The sequence below is a fragment of the Drosophila persimilis genome, unplaced genomic scaffold (genome assembly GCF_003286085.1).
Source record: "Drosophila persimilis strain 14011-0111.01,24,50 unplaced genomic scaffold, DperRS2 tig00000431-arrow-pilon, whole genome shotgun sequence".
In the NCBI taxonomy this organism is placed as follows: Eukaryota; Metazoa; Arthropoda; class Insecta; order Diptera; family Drosophilidae; genus Drosophila; species Drosophila persimilis.
In genome coordinates this window covers 1,955,698-1,969,597 of record NW_020825312.1, presented here as the reverse complement: position 1 = coordinate 1,969,597, position 13,900 = coordinate 1,955,698, and the positions used below count along the sequence as shown (strand labels likewise).

The 13,900-nt window shown below is 39.5% G+C and overlaps 4 protein-coding genes across 4 annotated transcripts; 1 reads left to right on the top strand and 3 right to left on the bottom strand.

Moving 5' to 3' along the window:
* Window positions 1-59: 59 nt before the first annotated feature.
* On the bottom strand, window positions 60-5,821 carry LOC6596057 (huntingtin-interacting protein 1). Its single transcript, XM_026989922.1, has 9 exons — window positions 5,675-5,821; window positions 4,463-4,881; window positions 3,673-4,403; window positions 2,814-2,923; window positions 2,214-2,747; window positions 1,787-2,146; window positions 1,289-1,724; window positions 823-1,227; window positions 60-763 (listed from the first exon to the last, which is right to left on the bottom strand). Exons 1-9 carry the CDS (start codon window positions 5,708-5,710, stop codon window positions 276-278), a joined length of 3,519 nt encoding a protein of 1,172 aa, XP_026845723.1. The 5' UTR covers window positions 5,711-5,821; the 3' UTR covers window positions 60-275.
* Window positions 5,822-7,061: 1,240 nt separating this feature from the next.
* Window positions 7,062-8,093, bottom strand: LOC113566001 (ATP-binding cassette sub-family A member 17-like). The gene is made up of 3 exons (XM_026989607.1): window positions 7,471-8,093; window positions 7,306-7,392; window positions 7,062-7,236 (listed from the first exon to the last, which is right to left on the bottom strand). The coding sequence occupies exons 1-3, from the start codon at window positions 8,052-8,054 to the stop codon at window positions 7,062-7,064; spliced, it is 846 nt and encodes a 281-aa protein (XP_026845408.1). The 5' UTR covers window positions 8,055-8,093.
* A 2,196-nt stretch (window positions 8,094-10,289) lies between these two features.
* LOC6596058 (ATP-binding cassette sub-family A member 3) lies at window positions 10,290-10,985 on the bottom strand. Its single transcript, XM_026989605.1, has one exon. It carries the CDS (start codon window positions 10,983-10,985, stop codon window positions 10,290-10,292), a length of 696 nt encoding a protein of 231 aa, XP_026845406.1.
* A 2,314-nt stretch (window positions 10,986-13,299) lies between these two features.
* On the top strand, window positions 13,300-13,710 carry LOC6596059 (protein BFR2). Its single transcript, XM_002021180.2, has 2 exons — window positions 13,300-13,339; window positions 13,406-13,710. The coding sequence occupies exons 1-2, from the start codon at window positions 13,306-13,308 to the stop codon at window positions 13,708-13,710; spliced, it is 339 nt and encodes a 112-aa protein (XP_002021216.1). The 5' UTR covers window positions 13,300-13,305.
* The last annotated feature ends 190 nt before the right edge of the window (window positions 13,711-13,900 follow it).

Here is a 13,900-nt window from a genome sequence, read left to right as displayed (position 1 = left end):
CTATTTTTGATAAGGATAGGTCTATCTAGTCTACCAAAGTAAAATACGACCATTGCGCGTGTATACTAAATAATTTAATGGATTTAACAAATATTGAAAGCTTACAGCAAGTCAGAAACTAAGGCCACAATCAAACAAACCCAGTTCTGAGGATAATATTAGAGAGCCCTTGTCCTTGTAATGTTTACCATTTCTTGCATCTATATCTATGCGTTTGTTCTGCTATTATTTTAACATAAAGAAAATACATAATACATAGGTACACTTTAACGAATTTAGTAATCTGTGTTCTTGTAGTGCTCCCTCCTAAACGCCGCCAATTTTAAGCGTTGTGTCTGCAGTGCTTGCTCTGTTTCGAGAACCTTTACGTGGATTTCCATTTCCATGGTCTTTATTTGGGATGGTGTAAGATTGGAGAGCTCCTTCTCGTTTAGTTCTTCCAGTTGGGAATTACAATCTTTAACAGTGGCCACCAACGTCCCAGTGGCCTGAGTTACGTTCCGCGATGCTTTGGTCAAGTCTGTCAGATTTTGGCTATTACGATTAGCCTTGACTTTACTTGCAATAACCATCTGGGCAGTGCAGGCAGCAATTTCCTGGGCAGCGACTATGAGCTCAAAGTTCTTCCCAGATTCACTTTCAATGGCATTATTGGCAGCATCAACTAGATAATTCGCAGCCTTAGCTACGCTTTTCGAAGCCGATATTAACCCGTCCGACCACTGACTGTTGCGCCTATAAAATTCATTAGCACTCGCATTTCCTGAAATGAAGAAAAGCGGTTTAGAAATATGAAACATTAAATGTAGCTGTGTGTACTACCTTTTTGAGATGCGACGATTTCCTGCTGAAGCACACGCGATTTTAAAATTAGGACTTTAACACATTCCATTAGGGTCGTGCATGCATCCACAATTTTCCCATTGACTTCCAGGTTGGTTTTGTCATCTTTCTCGCGGGCCTTTGCCAACAGGTTAATAATCTTTGAGGCTGCCTCATCGATCGCACTATCCATCTCTCGAAGCTCTATTTCGAGCAGCTTATCGAAGTCAATCTTTTTCTCAAATGTCTGTTTAATTTTATCAACTAATTTACGTATATCCGACAGTTTCGATTGTACATCGCTTAAAGCCTTATGCGTTTCCTTTTCCCTCGGTTCGTCGTTGAGAGAATATTGGAAAAAGGTGCAGATGTCTGAGCATATGGATGATGCTTTCATTAAAATATCTAAAATTTCAAATATATCAATAATTTATACAGTGCAAAATCTCGTGCTTTACCAACGTACCTTGACCCGTCTCAATCTCTGTTGTAGACTTGTAGACCACATCGCACTGCTCATATAATTTAATAAATGCATATCCAAAGAACATAGCTGCCTGCAAGCCCTTAATGGACGTAGCCTTTTGTAAATCAGGTGAGGAAATGAATGTAACTATGAGCCCATCCATTTCTGTTGTGATTTTTGGTATAGCATCTAAGGGCTGTTCGGCGGAATCACTCAATTTGGAATTGCAAATGTCCTTCACAGTTTGAACTACCAGTTTTCTAACATCGTTAAGATTGGAATGACAGTTTTCATATGATTCAGTAATAGAATCCACTTGTTTCGTTGTTTGATGGAACTTCTCTTCCAGAGCCGCATGCCTGCCCTGCAATTCCTCGTATTGTTGTGTCACCGAGAGCTGTTCCTGCTTTAGGAGCGTAAGAGCCACTGTAGATTCCTGTTTGAAAGTATACGAATATAAGTAATTGTGAAACAAAAAGAGATTTTATGCGGATCTACTTGTAGGGAAGTTTCCTTCTGCTTCAGGCTATTTATAGTTTCCAGCAATTGTTTATTTTGATCCTCAAAGGTCGCTTTATGCTCCAGCTTTAGTTGCTCATTCTGTGATAGAAGCGTTTCCTTTTCTGTTTCATGCGCTTTTAAGTGCTGTAGTATTTCTTCGTTTTTCAAACTTATTTGGCTTTCAGCAATTGAAACCTTTTCCTGGGCATCATTTAGAGACGCATTCAGTTTCTCAATTACCAAACTATTTTCGTTCAATCTCTCAGACTTTGAAATAGAATCCAGCTCTTGTATTTCCTTTTGCTTGGTTACATTATCGAATTCCTGCTTTAGTAGCGCAAAAGCTTCTGTTAATTCCTGTGTGAAAGCATACGAATATAAGTAATACAACTGCAATACAATAAGGGAATTTATACGGATCTACCTGCAGGGAAGTTTCCTTTTGCTTTAGGCTATTTATAGTTTCCAGCAATTGTTTATTTTGATCCTCAAAGGTCGCTTTATGCTCCAGCTTTAGTTGCTCATTCTGTGACAGAAGCGTTTCCTTTTCTGTTTCATGCGCTTTTAAGTGCTGTAGTATTTCTTCGTTTTTCAAACTTATTTGGCTTTCAGCAATTGAAACCTTTTCCTGGGCCTCATTTAGAGACGCATTCAGTTTCTCAATTATCAAACAATTTTCACTCAATCTCTCAGACGTCGAAATAGAATCCAGCTCTTGTATTTCCTTTTGCTTTACTACATTATCAAATTGCTCCTTTATCTCATTCCTAACCGATTCCAGCTGCGAAAGCTGCTCCTTTTGGTCCTCTATTTGTTGCAACAAATCAAAGTTGGTCTTGTTCTTTTCCTCAACATCGCCTTTTATTTTTAGTATCTCATTGTTGAGGACTTTTGTTTGCAATAGTAGCTCAGAGTTGGTTTGCTTCTCTTTATTTAAAACCTTTGTGGATTCACTTTGCTGAAATGGGAAATGGTAGAGAGAACATTTAGTGCAGGTCATTAAAAAGATAGTAGGTTCACTTACTTCACGCAATAATTTAATATGCTCATCCCGAATTTGCGTGTACAGCAATTTTAGTTTGTTAAACTTTTCCGAAGATTGTTTCTGCTTTTCCTCTTCTTCCATTACCTTTTCTGTAAAATAGATTTATTCGTTTTTAAGCTATTTATTAAAAATATGCGGAGTTTATTACTTCTAAAACATTTTAATTACCTTTTGGATAAATATGTTTTTATTTCAAACTAGCTGAACCCTCGGCGACAATTTAAATCTGTTCGATTCCAGATAATGCCCGATATTTTGTTAACTATCCCGCGAGTTCCGTATCCTGTGTTTATTTTGTGTGTTTTCCTTAGTTCTTTATATGTTAAATCTATTTAGCTACACGCCTGAATATATTAATATAAGATCTGAATTGAGTTTTCTTTATAAAACACAATAAAAACGAACGGAAACGGGCTGCGGCTCTACATTTATAACCGATACTCAGTCAGTATGTGTGTTGCTATCTCGCTCCCTTTCGCCGGAGGGTGCACACTGGACGGGGAAGAGTGTATGAGACAGATAGAGATAATAAGTAAGCGCGTGGAAGGGGGTTGAAAAGTTTTGCGCGCTAATTGTATTTCTAACTGGAACTCTATGGTATAAGTGTAGTCGCGTCGGGTTCAGCTGGAGTCTGTATTTGCATTCAACATAATTCAAGAAAATGGGATACAAATATTTAAATATTACAAAAAGCTGTGAAAAGTGCCAACCACTCTACTAAGGAAATGTCAGACCAGAATATTTACAGACAAAACACAATATTAGGATTTTGGTCCACTAATGGGGCAGCGATATCAGTTATTGTGTTGTTCAAAAATAAAAGATACTTGTTACTCACGTATTAGCATTGGATTTTTGTTTAATTGAAGCTCAAGATCATCATTTTGCATCCGTATGTTTTCACACATTTGCCTTGATATTAGCAGATCATTCGATAAGAGGGCATTGGCTTTCTGCATTTCGAGCACTTCATGTTGGTAGCTCTGTCCAAGCTCATCGAAATTTTGTTGTAATGAATTCAATGTTAATTTAAGATCTTCAATCGTAGCTTCCTTCTCATTTATAATGCCCTCGAGTGCATTCAACTGCTGCTGCATTTGGCCATCATCTGGCTCTGAGGGACAGCTGGTCTCAACAAGATCTTCAACAATTGGATCGGGCTCTGGTTGCACATAGACCACTGGCGGTATATAACTACTGAAATCAACTTGTGAACTGAAATTTGGACTGGATTCGGGCAATTCCGGAACCGAAATTAAGCTTTTAAAATACTGAAGCGGTCGCACATTTTCATAAAAGACTTTCAACTTCGAAAATAAACCATTAAACCTATCCCTGTGGCCGCTCAGGACGTCGTTCGGTAGGCTTTCATGGAGTTTAAACATAATCCTTACGCTATTATCGTAGAGGGAGTTCGAGTCTTGAATGAGACAAATCATGGGTGCCAGTCTACATTGACCCTGCTGAGTCATGGACGACATTCGGTAGGTATTTATGGAAGAAAATATTTGTAACTGCAGTGCAATTATATCCTCCAAATAATCGAAGATCTCCACACACAATTGAAAGCTGAAACGAACGCTAGGTGTTAATATGCGGTATATCTCTATGATTGTTTCAAGTCTTACAAGTAATTTACATCCCGATCGGCAGCTTTCGAAATTTCCTTGAACGAAATTATTAGGGATCCGGGAAAAGTGTTTTTTTCGTGGAAATTTAGTTTTGTGACCAGGAGCTTGCAGTAGGCGTTTATACAGAGTCCAATATCGTCTTGCAGATGACCCCACATTTTGCCCACTTCAAGGATCATTTTCTTGTGACTCTGAGAGTGTTTTATAGCACATGGAGGAGCCTCTCTTAGCACCTTGTGCAGCAAATGGCAAAACTTCCAGGCGGTGAATCTGCTTTGCATTAAGGACTGCCGGGAGATGGTGTTCCAAAATGATTTTGCTTCTTTGGTTTTATGTATCATAATAATAATGGATCGAGCATGTTTCGTTTTTAATGGTGCCTCCAAACCATTTAAAGCTTTGTTTGTGCTGACAGTCTGGAATAAAAAATGTCAATACAATAAGTTATTAAAGCCAGAAGCAACGTCACACGCGGATATATTTTATGTGAATTAAATTTAAAAATAGACCCTTCAATATAAATAGTCATAATATTATCAGTGAAATACAAATCTACGATCAGGTGCGTTCAATTGTCTAGTCACATTAGTTGGAGCATAGGTCAGTATTAGGGAAGTATTAGTTGGGCATAAAGGCGCCAACCCTTAATCTTGTGGCCTCCCAGAGAACATCTCCATTAACAGCTGATTCCTAAGAATCCTATACCTGAACGCACAAGGCCCATCTTCATTTGCGCAACCGCTGCTGACGGCCCATCGATCATTCCATTGATATTTGCCCTGTTCGATTTGATACCCTTGGGGAGCATTCTAATTTTGGTCAGATGTTTGCAGCGCATTGAAGGAATGTTCGCGAAGTAATATGAAGTAATCCCATTTGGCATTGTTGGGCAAGATCGGGCCGGGCCAGTCAAAAGGTGGGTTTCCATGGCAACAGTTTTTTTTTCTTGTTTGTGTTGTTGTTAGTTAGTCTCAAAGTTGTAAGTATTCACTGCACTTTCAGCTGCACACAGACACTGTTTAATCAACTCGACTGTTGTTGATGATCCATACATATGTACATTGTACACACATTAGCATTTCACTTCCTATGCAAAAATGGAAGTCGCGGGTGATGGTTGGTTTTAACAAGTATATACATATCTCTATATCTTGGCACCGCCTGAGACCAGGCGCAGGACAACTGCATAAATGTACATTGAGTACGTACCAACTGGTAAAAGTCCTTTTCGGCAAGCGTCGACATTGTGTTAATGGATTTCTTAGCGAACGTGTGGGCGTTGTGGGCTTGCTTGGAGTTTATTCGTCAGCTCATGAATAAGCTGGAAAACTGTGTGTTTAAATCATTGAAAGTTATCTTATCTTATCACATTGCTTTCATTTGTTGCTCTGCAGAAATTCATATTAAACCGATGTGTATTTGTGTATGTTTGGTATGTGAATCATAACAAGTGTTGCCGTATCTGGAATTAGGGATGGGTATCGTATCGATATTTTTCATCCCCATCTGGAATCACCAAAAAGTCATGTTTTCAATTCGATAATGATATTCCTTTCCCTATTAATGATAGTCGTGATTGTAGCCTGAAGGCACTAACCATACAGTATACTGTATGGTTAGTGCTGAAGGTCTGTAACAACATAATTTTCAGACCCTACAAAGAAAATTTACAGTTTGTGCAATACATTAGATTGATCGATATTTCTGATCTTTAAGATCAAGGCAGGATAGTTGTTCCAGTCCCACCTAAACGATAGGTGGCCAGGGCTGAGGGCGACGCGCCATCTAGCGGAAGCCCAGCGGAAGCGTGGATTGGATTACGGAAATCGTGGAGCGTGGACGGAAGAGTAACGTCGAAAGTTGAAATTTTGTGCTTTAAACAGAAAGTTTGAAGTGAGTACAGAGAAAGGCGGGCGTGCAAATAGGTTGTAATGCAGGAAATTTTACTCACAGCCGGCAAGGAATACAGCCACCAAAACTGGGCCAGAAGGTTTCCTGGAGAGAAACACTGGAGTTCGAGAAAGTCGACGGCAGAGAAGAAGACTGTCCAAGGGGAACTACCCAGCCCTGAGGTCGACAGCTAGCCGGCATTGCCCCCTGGGAAACAAGCCAAGTGTAACATAGTTGGTCCGTTGGAGAATTTTATTGAGGGGGACGAAACTGGCCCTTGTACATTCACGGACCTAATTTCACAATAAAGGTATGCTGTGGCCATTTTACATTCGACTTTGCTTAATAAATAACTGCAAAAACAGTAATGGAAATTAATGGGAAAGGCATGCAGTGAGAGCGAAATATTTATATATACATAGATATATATACATACATCCACTTTGCTGTCCTGTTAGGCTAGGAGCAGCAGATCAAATGTTACAACTTATTGGGGAGGCTTCGATCGATAGATGGGAGAATTGCTTAAGGACGGATAATGCCACTAATTTTGTATGTTCCTCCCTGATGCTATATCTCGCTTCGCATTAAAGTTATCAAATAGCAGTTATGTCATAGCACCATTACCGTTATACCGATATTTTTGTACACTGTGCATCGATAAGAAGACAATTTATGTTAACAGTTATTCTCATTAAATTATCATTTATTTAAGAATTCGAAAATTTTGAGCAACAAAGGTCAGTTCCATGTTTTCGTGTTTTAAAAGGAAGTCCGAAATAAAAAGCCCGTGTCGGTTTTGCTCTATTATTTTGAAGGCATCGGCGAGTGGAATCGTAGTGTTGTGTATGTAATACAAAAGATCTCCTTGCAATTCCTCTCTGCAGAAAAACAACAAAGCAGGAAAAATATTATAGAAATACACAGAAATCGAAATAGGCAATACTTACAGCAAATAAACGCTTTTAAAAGTGTGCAACAGGAATGTTGTTATGTTACTAACTATTTCTTGCTCGCTTGGTTGCAATCGTACATTTCTGTAAGAAAATATGAGCAAGAAGCGTATTCCAAATAGGCACCAATAAATATAATTATTCAAAAAAAGAATGGCCTACCTTACACTTTGAATTATCGCATGAGGTCTGATTTTTACCATTAGAATCAGTCCCGGCGTTAAACTATTTCGAAAACTTTCAACAGACCCGATTCCAACCACCTTTCCCCGTTTCAGCAATGCCATTCGATTGCATAGAGATTGAAAATCTTCTATGTTGTTTGAAGATAACAATATTGTGCTGCCACATTCGTTGACACTCTTCAGCACATCCAAAACATCCGATCGATGGGCCTTCTCCACTCCAGCGGTTGGCTCATCCAAAATGATAAGTGGCGGTGTTCCTATCACTGCTATTGCTGTGCTAAGCTTCCGCTTATCACTGACCGTATACTTCTTGGATGATTTTTGTAAGTGCTCCCGAAAGTTAAGGTTTTCGGCCAGTTCTTCGGATACTTCTCGCACTTTATCCGATCTTATGCCACGTATAAGACAGAAAATTTTTAAATTTTCTCGACCCGTAAATTTGGGCTCAAAATAATCCTTTTGGGGACAGTAGCCCATATATTTGTAGGCCTTGTATCGGTTTATTTTTCTATTGTGAACGTCGATTCCTTTGACTAGAACTCGTCCCGAAGATAGCATGATTTCCGATACAATTACTTTGTTAATACTAGTCTTTCCAGACCTCTCGCCAACTAATCCAAGAACATCCATTCTATAAAGAAAAACAAGAGATTCGAAAACCATAGATTAAATTAGTAGATGTACTTGCGGCTTGAGTCCAATTGTGACGTCTTTGACTGGACTATTCTGGTAATTTACTACAACATTTTCCAAAAGAAGAGTATGGTTTCTCAGCTCATTTTGGGTCATTCTCTGCAAATCGCAATAATCAGTATATTCGCCACCTGTACGTCTTTTAGAAAACATTATATTTTTATCTGAAAAAACAAACAAACTTTGCAACTATAATTCTTACCTTTTTCGTCTGTTGCAAAAGGATCCACGCGCAAGAAGCAAGAGCAGGATATAAAACAACATAGATGCGCCGATCAGTGCCAATATGTATGGAAGTCCAGCGATCACGCACCAGTGGGAGTGGACCTCTATGAGCTATGCAATAAGTCATGTGTAAACCAGACATCGACTCCAAGCACTCACCGCATCCTTGAAATTTTTTGTCGTTTCTTCCTTCACAGACTTTAAGCGACGATGCCTCAATACAGATGGCATGGACCAACGCAATGGCCGCGTATGTGGGTATTATATAAAGGAAAGCAAATTCTTTTTCCGGAACAGGCCACTCGAAGGGTATGGCTGGAACGGTAAGTGGAATGGACTGTCAAAGAAGCAACCCCAATATATTAAGATATGTACTAACCCAATATAAACAATAGTACTACAGGTATAATCCATGCATACATAACTCGTGCGAAGAATTGCATCAGCAAGTATAAAAATAGTAGCAGTGCAACACTAAAGAGAATCAAGGCAAAGGCATAGGCAACTAGAAATAGTTGATAATTGAAATAGTTATTATACTGGAATATCAAACATGTAAAACCCCCTGTAAAACATTACCTGTTTCATTGTCGAAACTCTTTTGCAGAAGAAGCGTCATCACGATTACAAGCGATACGGAAAATATCGAAAGCAAAAACCAGTCAAAAAGCAAGTGGACCAGCCAGAATGTTGTCATATTAATGCCCTCCACTTGCTGCAATAGCTTGAATCCGATGCGACGCTCCCTGACAATGAAGGCGGCAAAGAACCCGCTGAAGATACTTATGCACAACAGATTCAGATATAAAGAACCACTCTCGAAACAATCGATCTGCCGGATTGTGGAGTTTTCACTATATTGAATTGACGGATAGGGGTGATTGTTAAAGGTTATGGCTTTCGTACGAGTTTCCATCTTTGCATTAGCATCAGTGCAAAATAGATCCAGAAATCCACTGAAAGAATTTACAATTTATTAATATGCTGATCTATGATTTACATATGATAAAATTAGCTTCGAAATATTCACCTGTTTGCCAAGTATCCTATTAGGGCGGCTGCCACTGCTTCCGAATGTAAAAATTTTCGGCTGTAATAGATTTGATATGCGCATTTGTTTATTTTTATACCAAAGACATAGACATTATTTAAGATATCTGCTTTTGTGTCCAAGTCTTTCGCTGATATATCCTGTGTTCTACAGCCAGTTATTTTCCGCTTTAAGAGGCCTATAAGTGGATTCTCATCGTTAAAGTCTCTGACAAAGGCCACCCGGCATCTTGGTCCATATATATCCAGCTTTAGCGGCAGCCGGTCCTGAAATACAAAATCCATGCCTGCGTGCGAACGGTATTTGTCTGGAATTGGCCAACTATAAGAGTATCTTTGTAGCGCCGCAGCTCCCAATAGCATCAGAAAAAAAAGCATAAAAAACACCAGAAAATTATGCTTGATTTGATAGAACTTTTTAAGTAACATCGCACGCCATTGATTGAGGCACAAATTACAACCATATAATAAACATTCATCGGGTTCGGGGGAGCCTCCTACACAATTTCCCCTGCTACTGTCGGCGCACGGCGAAGTGGCCTTCACAAATTTATTTATGATGGGCGTTGTGCCAATGCCAATGGCGCCCATATTGAAACAATTGGCTCCACCCTCCAGCTCCTTAAGCAATGGCACAATGCTACGGCAATAGGATTGCGGTATGCTGTAGGATATTTCAAATGGTTTATCCGAGGATGCCGTAGTCTCTGGTATGTATGATGTTATTAACGATGTTATCTGTGGCTCTTCACATACCTCCCCTTGCGAACAGACCTGATAATTAAATGCAAAATACTAGAATACATAGTATCTATACATATTGATTCATACCAACTGATATCCAGAACCATGCGTGTTTTTTAAAAAGGTGGAAGTGCCATTGAACAGCAGGTTACCATCGCATAGAATAGCCAAACGGTCGCCGAGAACATCAGCCTCTTCGATATGGTAAGTTGTGATAATTAAAGTCCTACATCGTTTCTCCGATTGTAACAGATCCCACACCAATCTTCGTTCACAGGGCTCCAGGCTCTCGGTGGGTTCATCTAATACCACAATCCGCGGATTGCCACAAAAGGCACAGGCCACAGATAATCTCCTCCTGTCGGCCGTGGATAAGCAACGGCCTTTCACATCCCTAACTTGCCAGAGCTCGAGGGCTTTCAAATACCTGGCCGTGGCACGTACTCTTCCATGTGCGCTAGTGCCCCGCAGAGCATAGAATATGTACATGTTCTGCTTAACGGTCAAATTGGCAAATAATGGATTATGCTGTGGCGAGAGTCCCACCAGAGTTCTGGTCGATCTCGCAATATCTCTATCGTCAATTTTTACCGATCCCGACTGGGGGGGAATGCTGCCCGAAATGGAATTGGTAATGGCGGATTTCCCCGAATCTGATAGTCCCAATATAGCCGTGATCTGATCATCATACATATTCATGGCGAAATTTGTCAGAGGCGGCTTTCTTTTGTGACTCCTTTGACTCAAGATGAGCGTCTGCACAACGGCTGGGGACATTTTGCGAGTTCTTTGAGGGTTTTGATGATAGCCCAAGGAATCATGATCTCTGGAAGATCTGCGAAACATCGAAGCTCCGTAGCGTCCCGGGCAGCATAGCTCTGCTAATGAGCACAACACCAGAGAAATGAATGCTCCCATCAGCATTATGATGGGAATTAGAGCAAAACTATCCAGAAACTTCCCTCTTAAGAAATGATCCCATTGAAGCCCCGTATTATCGTACTTTTCATAGTAAAGTATTTTCCGAAGGCCAGTTAAAAATCCAAATTGGAAAGACACGCATAACGGATAGTGCACAGCTTTGCTCCAGGCATGCAAAGACATATATAATATAAAAAAAATCATCGAATAAAACACAATCATAAAGGCAGCTAGGGCTGTATCTTGAAATAAACTATAGATAAGAAAACAAAAGCATATGGCGCACACTGTCCATATGGTAAAAAAAAACCAAACGGCTGTGAAGCTCGAACAGTTCAAAATGTTACCATTTTTACAAATCGGCGCCTAAAAAAGGAAACGAATTATGGACTCAAGCATCTGTTCTTTGTGTTCCAGTAGATGGATAGCATACCGTAAGCAAGAAAACAGTTAATAAGTTAATCACAGTCGCCAAAATAAAGGCAGAACAAAACCAAGAGAGATATTGGATGAACCGATTTGCACTGGAAATTCTCATCAAGTCATTTAGCTGCTTGGTCTTTTCTTTTTGCATAAGCTATTTAAAAAAAGAGAAAAGTAAATCAACTTAGGTGGATAGTCCTATCCCAAACTCTCAGGAGAAAGCTTTTCTTTTCTTACTTACCATTACCAGACGAACGAATGGATAAATGTAGAGAGAACTCAAATAGAATGGCAATATATTCACCAGACTAGTACCCAATGGGTCGAGAATTTGGGGATCAAGGAAATCGTCATACGTCGCATCGGAAACAAATGGCTTTGATGTAATCGTTATGCCATCGTCCTTGAATTTTTTGGTAATATTGCTTACAGCTGGATATGATAGAAATGCCACAATGGCATACATTATTTGTAAGAATCCTTCATTCATATAGAGCGGCCGGGGCGTGTTTACTTCGTGTCTAACTTGGTTGGTATACCACAATTCAGTTGGCATCGTTCGAAGTGCACTGGGAAATCGTATGGTGATGTCCGTATCATCCTCGACATCCTTCACCTTCCAAATAATACCGCCCAAATAGTTTCCGTTTATAAGCTTATTTTCCATATCACCTTCAGAGCTGATACGCTCAACAGATCTCAGCTTTAGGACATTAAATAGTGCTGACTTTAGTGGCTCTACTATATAATCCTTGTTTGTATACAATAAAAGTACTTTTTTGGGAGTGAATTCGGCTATCATCTCCATTAAATTACTACATTTTTCAGTTTACGATTAAAACAAATAGGACAATCAATCAGAGAGAACATCAAAGGAGCCGAATTTTGAAAGATAACTAAAATACTTAGAACTTACTAAAGTGGACTGAGCTTTACATTATCCCCAAGAGTTCCATTTCGCCGCAAGAAACAATGCGAAGAATTCTCTTGATTTACAGTACATCTCAAGTGAACCAAGTGTATCATTAGCAGCGGCAGTAACATGTACATTACCATCTCGCATCTTGTATAGCTCCGAAAGTTCTTCAGAACTAGAACACATAATTGCGGTGCCATAACGAATCAATGCAAAAATTAATGTATAAGTTTTTATAAACTAAAGTACTTATATCATGACATACTACGCTCGGCTTGTGTATTTATTTAAACTTCAAAACTTAAGCTACAGGCAGTCTTCTGTATCTGTATGGGGAGGGGAGTGTCCTGAAATATAACAGACCAAACTTCAACCATAAAAGATGCCAAGGACGAAGCTAAGTAAACTGAAGATAGCATAATCTTTTACCAGAAATAAATGCATTTTTGTAGAAATATATCTGACGGCCCGTCTCCATAGACCATTCCAGGAATTTCCATATACATTTGCAGCTTGAAGGTAATTTAAATTAATCTGAATCGATAGCCTAGACCAAATGTCTACATCTTGGTAGGTCCAAGGGTAAGTCCCCAGAATTACTGGCCTTGTATTACTCACCCCACCCACTTCTGAGAGCTTAACCAAACATTTGATTAGTTGTTTTAATTCCGAATTTGAGGACAAGTGACGTAGTTGATATTGGGGTAGACACATGATAGAACATCTGTTATGCCAAATAATTGGCACGGCATTTGCCAAAAAAATTTTACTACAAAAGGGGCCCCGAACAGATCAGTCAGCATCGAAAGCACTACAAGCAACAACCAAACACTAATCATGCAGTCCAACAAAGTTCTCTTCCTTGTCTTTGGTGAGTTGAATGAGGGATTTCCGAACCACAGGAAGGAGTTAACTCATATCTAACCTTATATTATAGGTGTCCTGGCCCTGGTCATAGCCGCCAGCCTATCCTCTGAGGCTGTGGAGCAGGATAGCGAAGGTATCAGTGATCGTCGCTATCGTTGGGCTTCGGAAGAGGACAACTCCGAGGACTCGGAAGACTCAGCTGATGCCGAGGACGATGAAGATCAGGGAGATCAGGATGATCAGGGTAACAATTCTGATGAGGATGATCAGGGTAACAATTCTGATGAAGATGGCGAGTGGGAAGAGGAGATTATCGAATACGTACCAGCCGGAGAGTCCTGGGAAGATCTGGAGAATGGATCTGATGAAGCTTAAGTTGACTTAAATTTTTATCAATATTTTTTTTTAATTTATAACTATGTATACATGTTAATTAATTTGTTATTATGAAGAATCAACCAATTAAATATGAAATCCATTTAAATCTACATATGTATGTATATGTTTTTGGGGTATTCAATTTCCCCAATTCTTTCCCCATGCTTTCCGGTAATAAGAACCAGAC

Coding starts and splice junctions, on each gene's coding strand:
- LOC6596057 (XM_026989922.1), bottom strand. CDS start 5,710: ATGTCGACGCTTGCCGAAAAGGACTTTTACCAGTTG. Junction 4,404..4,462: donor GATCGGGATGTAAATTACTT/GTAAGACTTGAA, acceptor CGTTCGTTTCAG/CTTTCAATTGTGTGTGGAGA. Junction 2,748..2,813: donor ATATTAAATTATTGCGTGAA/GTAAGTGAACCT, acceptor TTCCCATTTCAG/CAAAGTGAATCCACAAAGGT.
- LOC113566001 (XM_026989607.1), bottom strand. CDS start 8,054: ATGCTATCTTCGGGACGAGTTCTAGTCAAAGGAATCGACGTTCACAAT. Junction 7,393..7,470: donor GCGATAATTCAAAGTGTAAG/GTAGGCCATTCT, acceptor ATTTTCTTACAG/AAATGTACGATTGCAACCAA. Junction 7,237..7,305: donor TTTAAAAGCGTTTATTTGCT/GTAAGTATTGCC, acceptor GTTTTTCTGCAG/AGAGGAATTGCAAGGAGATC.
- LOC6596058 (XM_026989605.1), bottom strand. CDS start 10,985: ATGTCCCCAGCCGTTGTGCAGACGCTCATCTTGAGTCAAAGGAGTCAC.
- LOC6596059 (XM_002021180.2), top strand. CDS start 13,306: ATGCAGTCCAACAAAGTTCTCTTCCTTGTCTTTG. Junction 13,340..13,405: donor AGTTCTCTTCCTTGTCTTTG/GTGAGTTGAATG, acceptor CTTATATTATAG/GTGTCCTGGCCCTGGTCATA.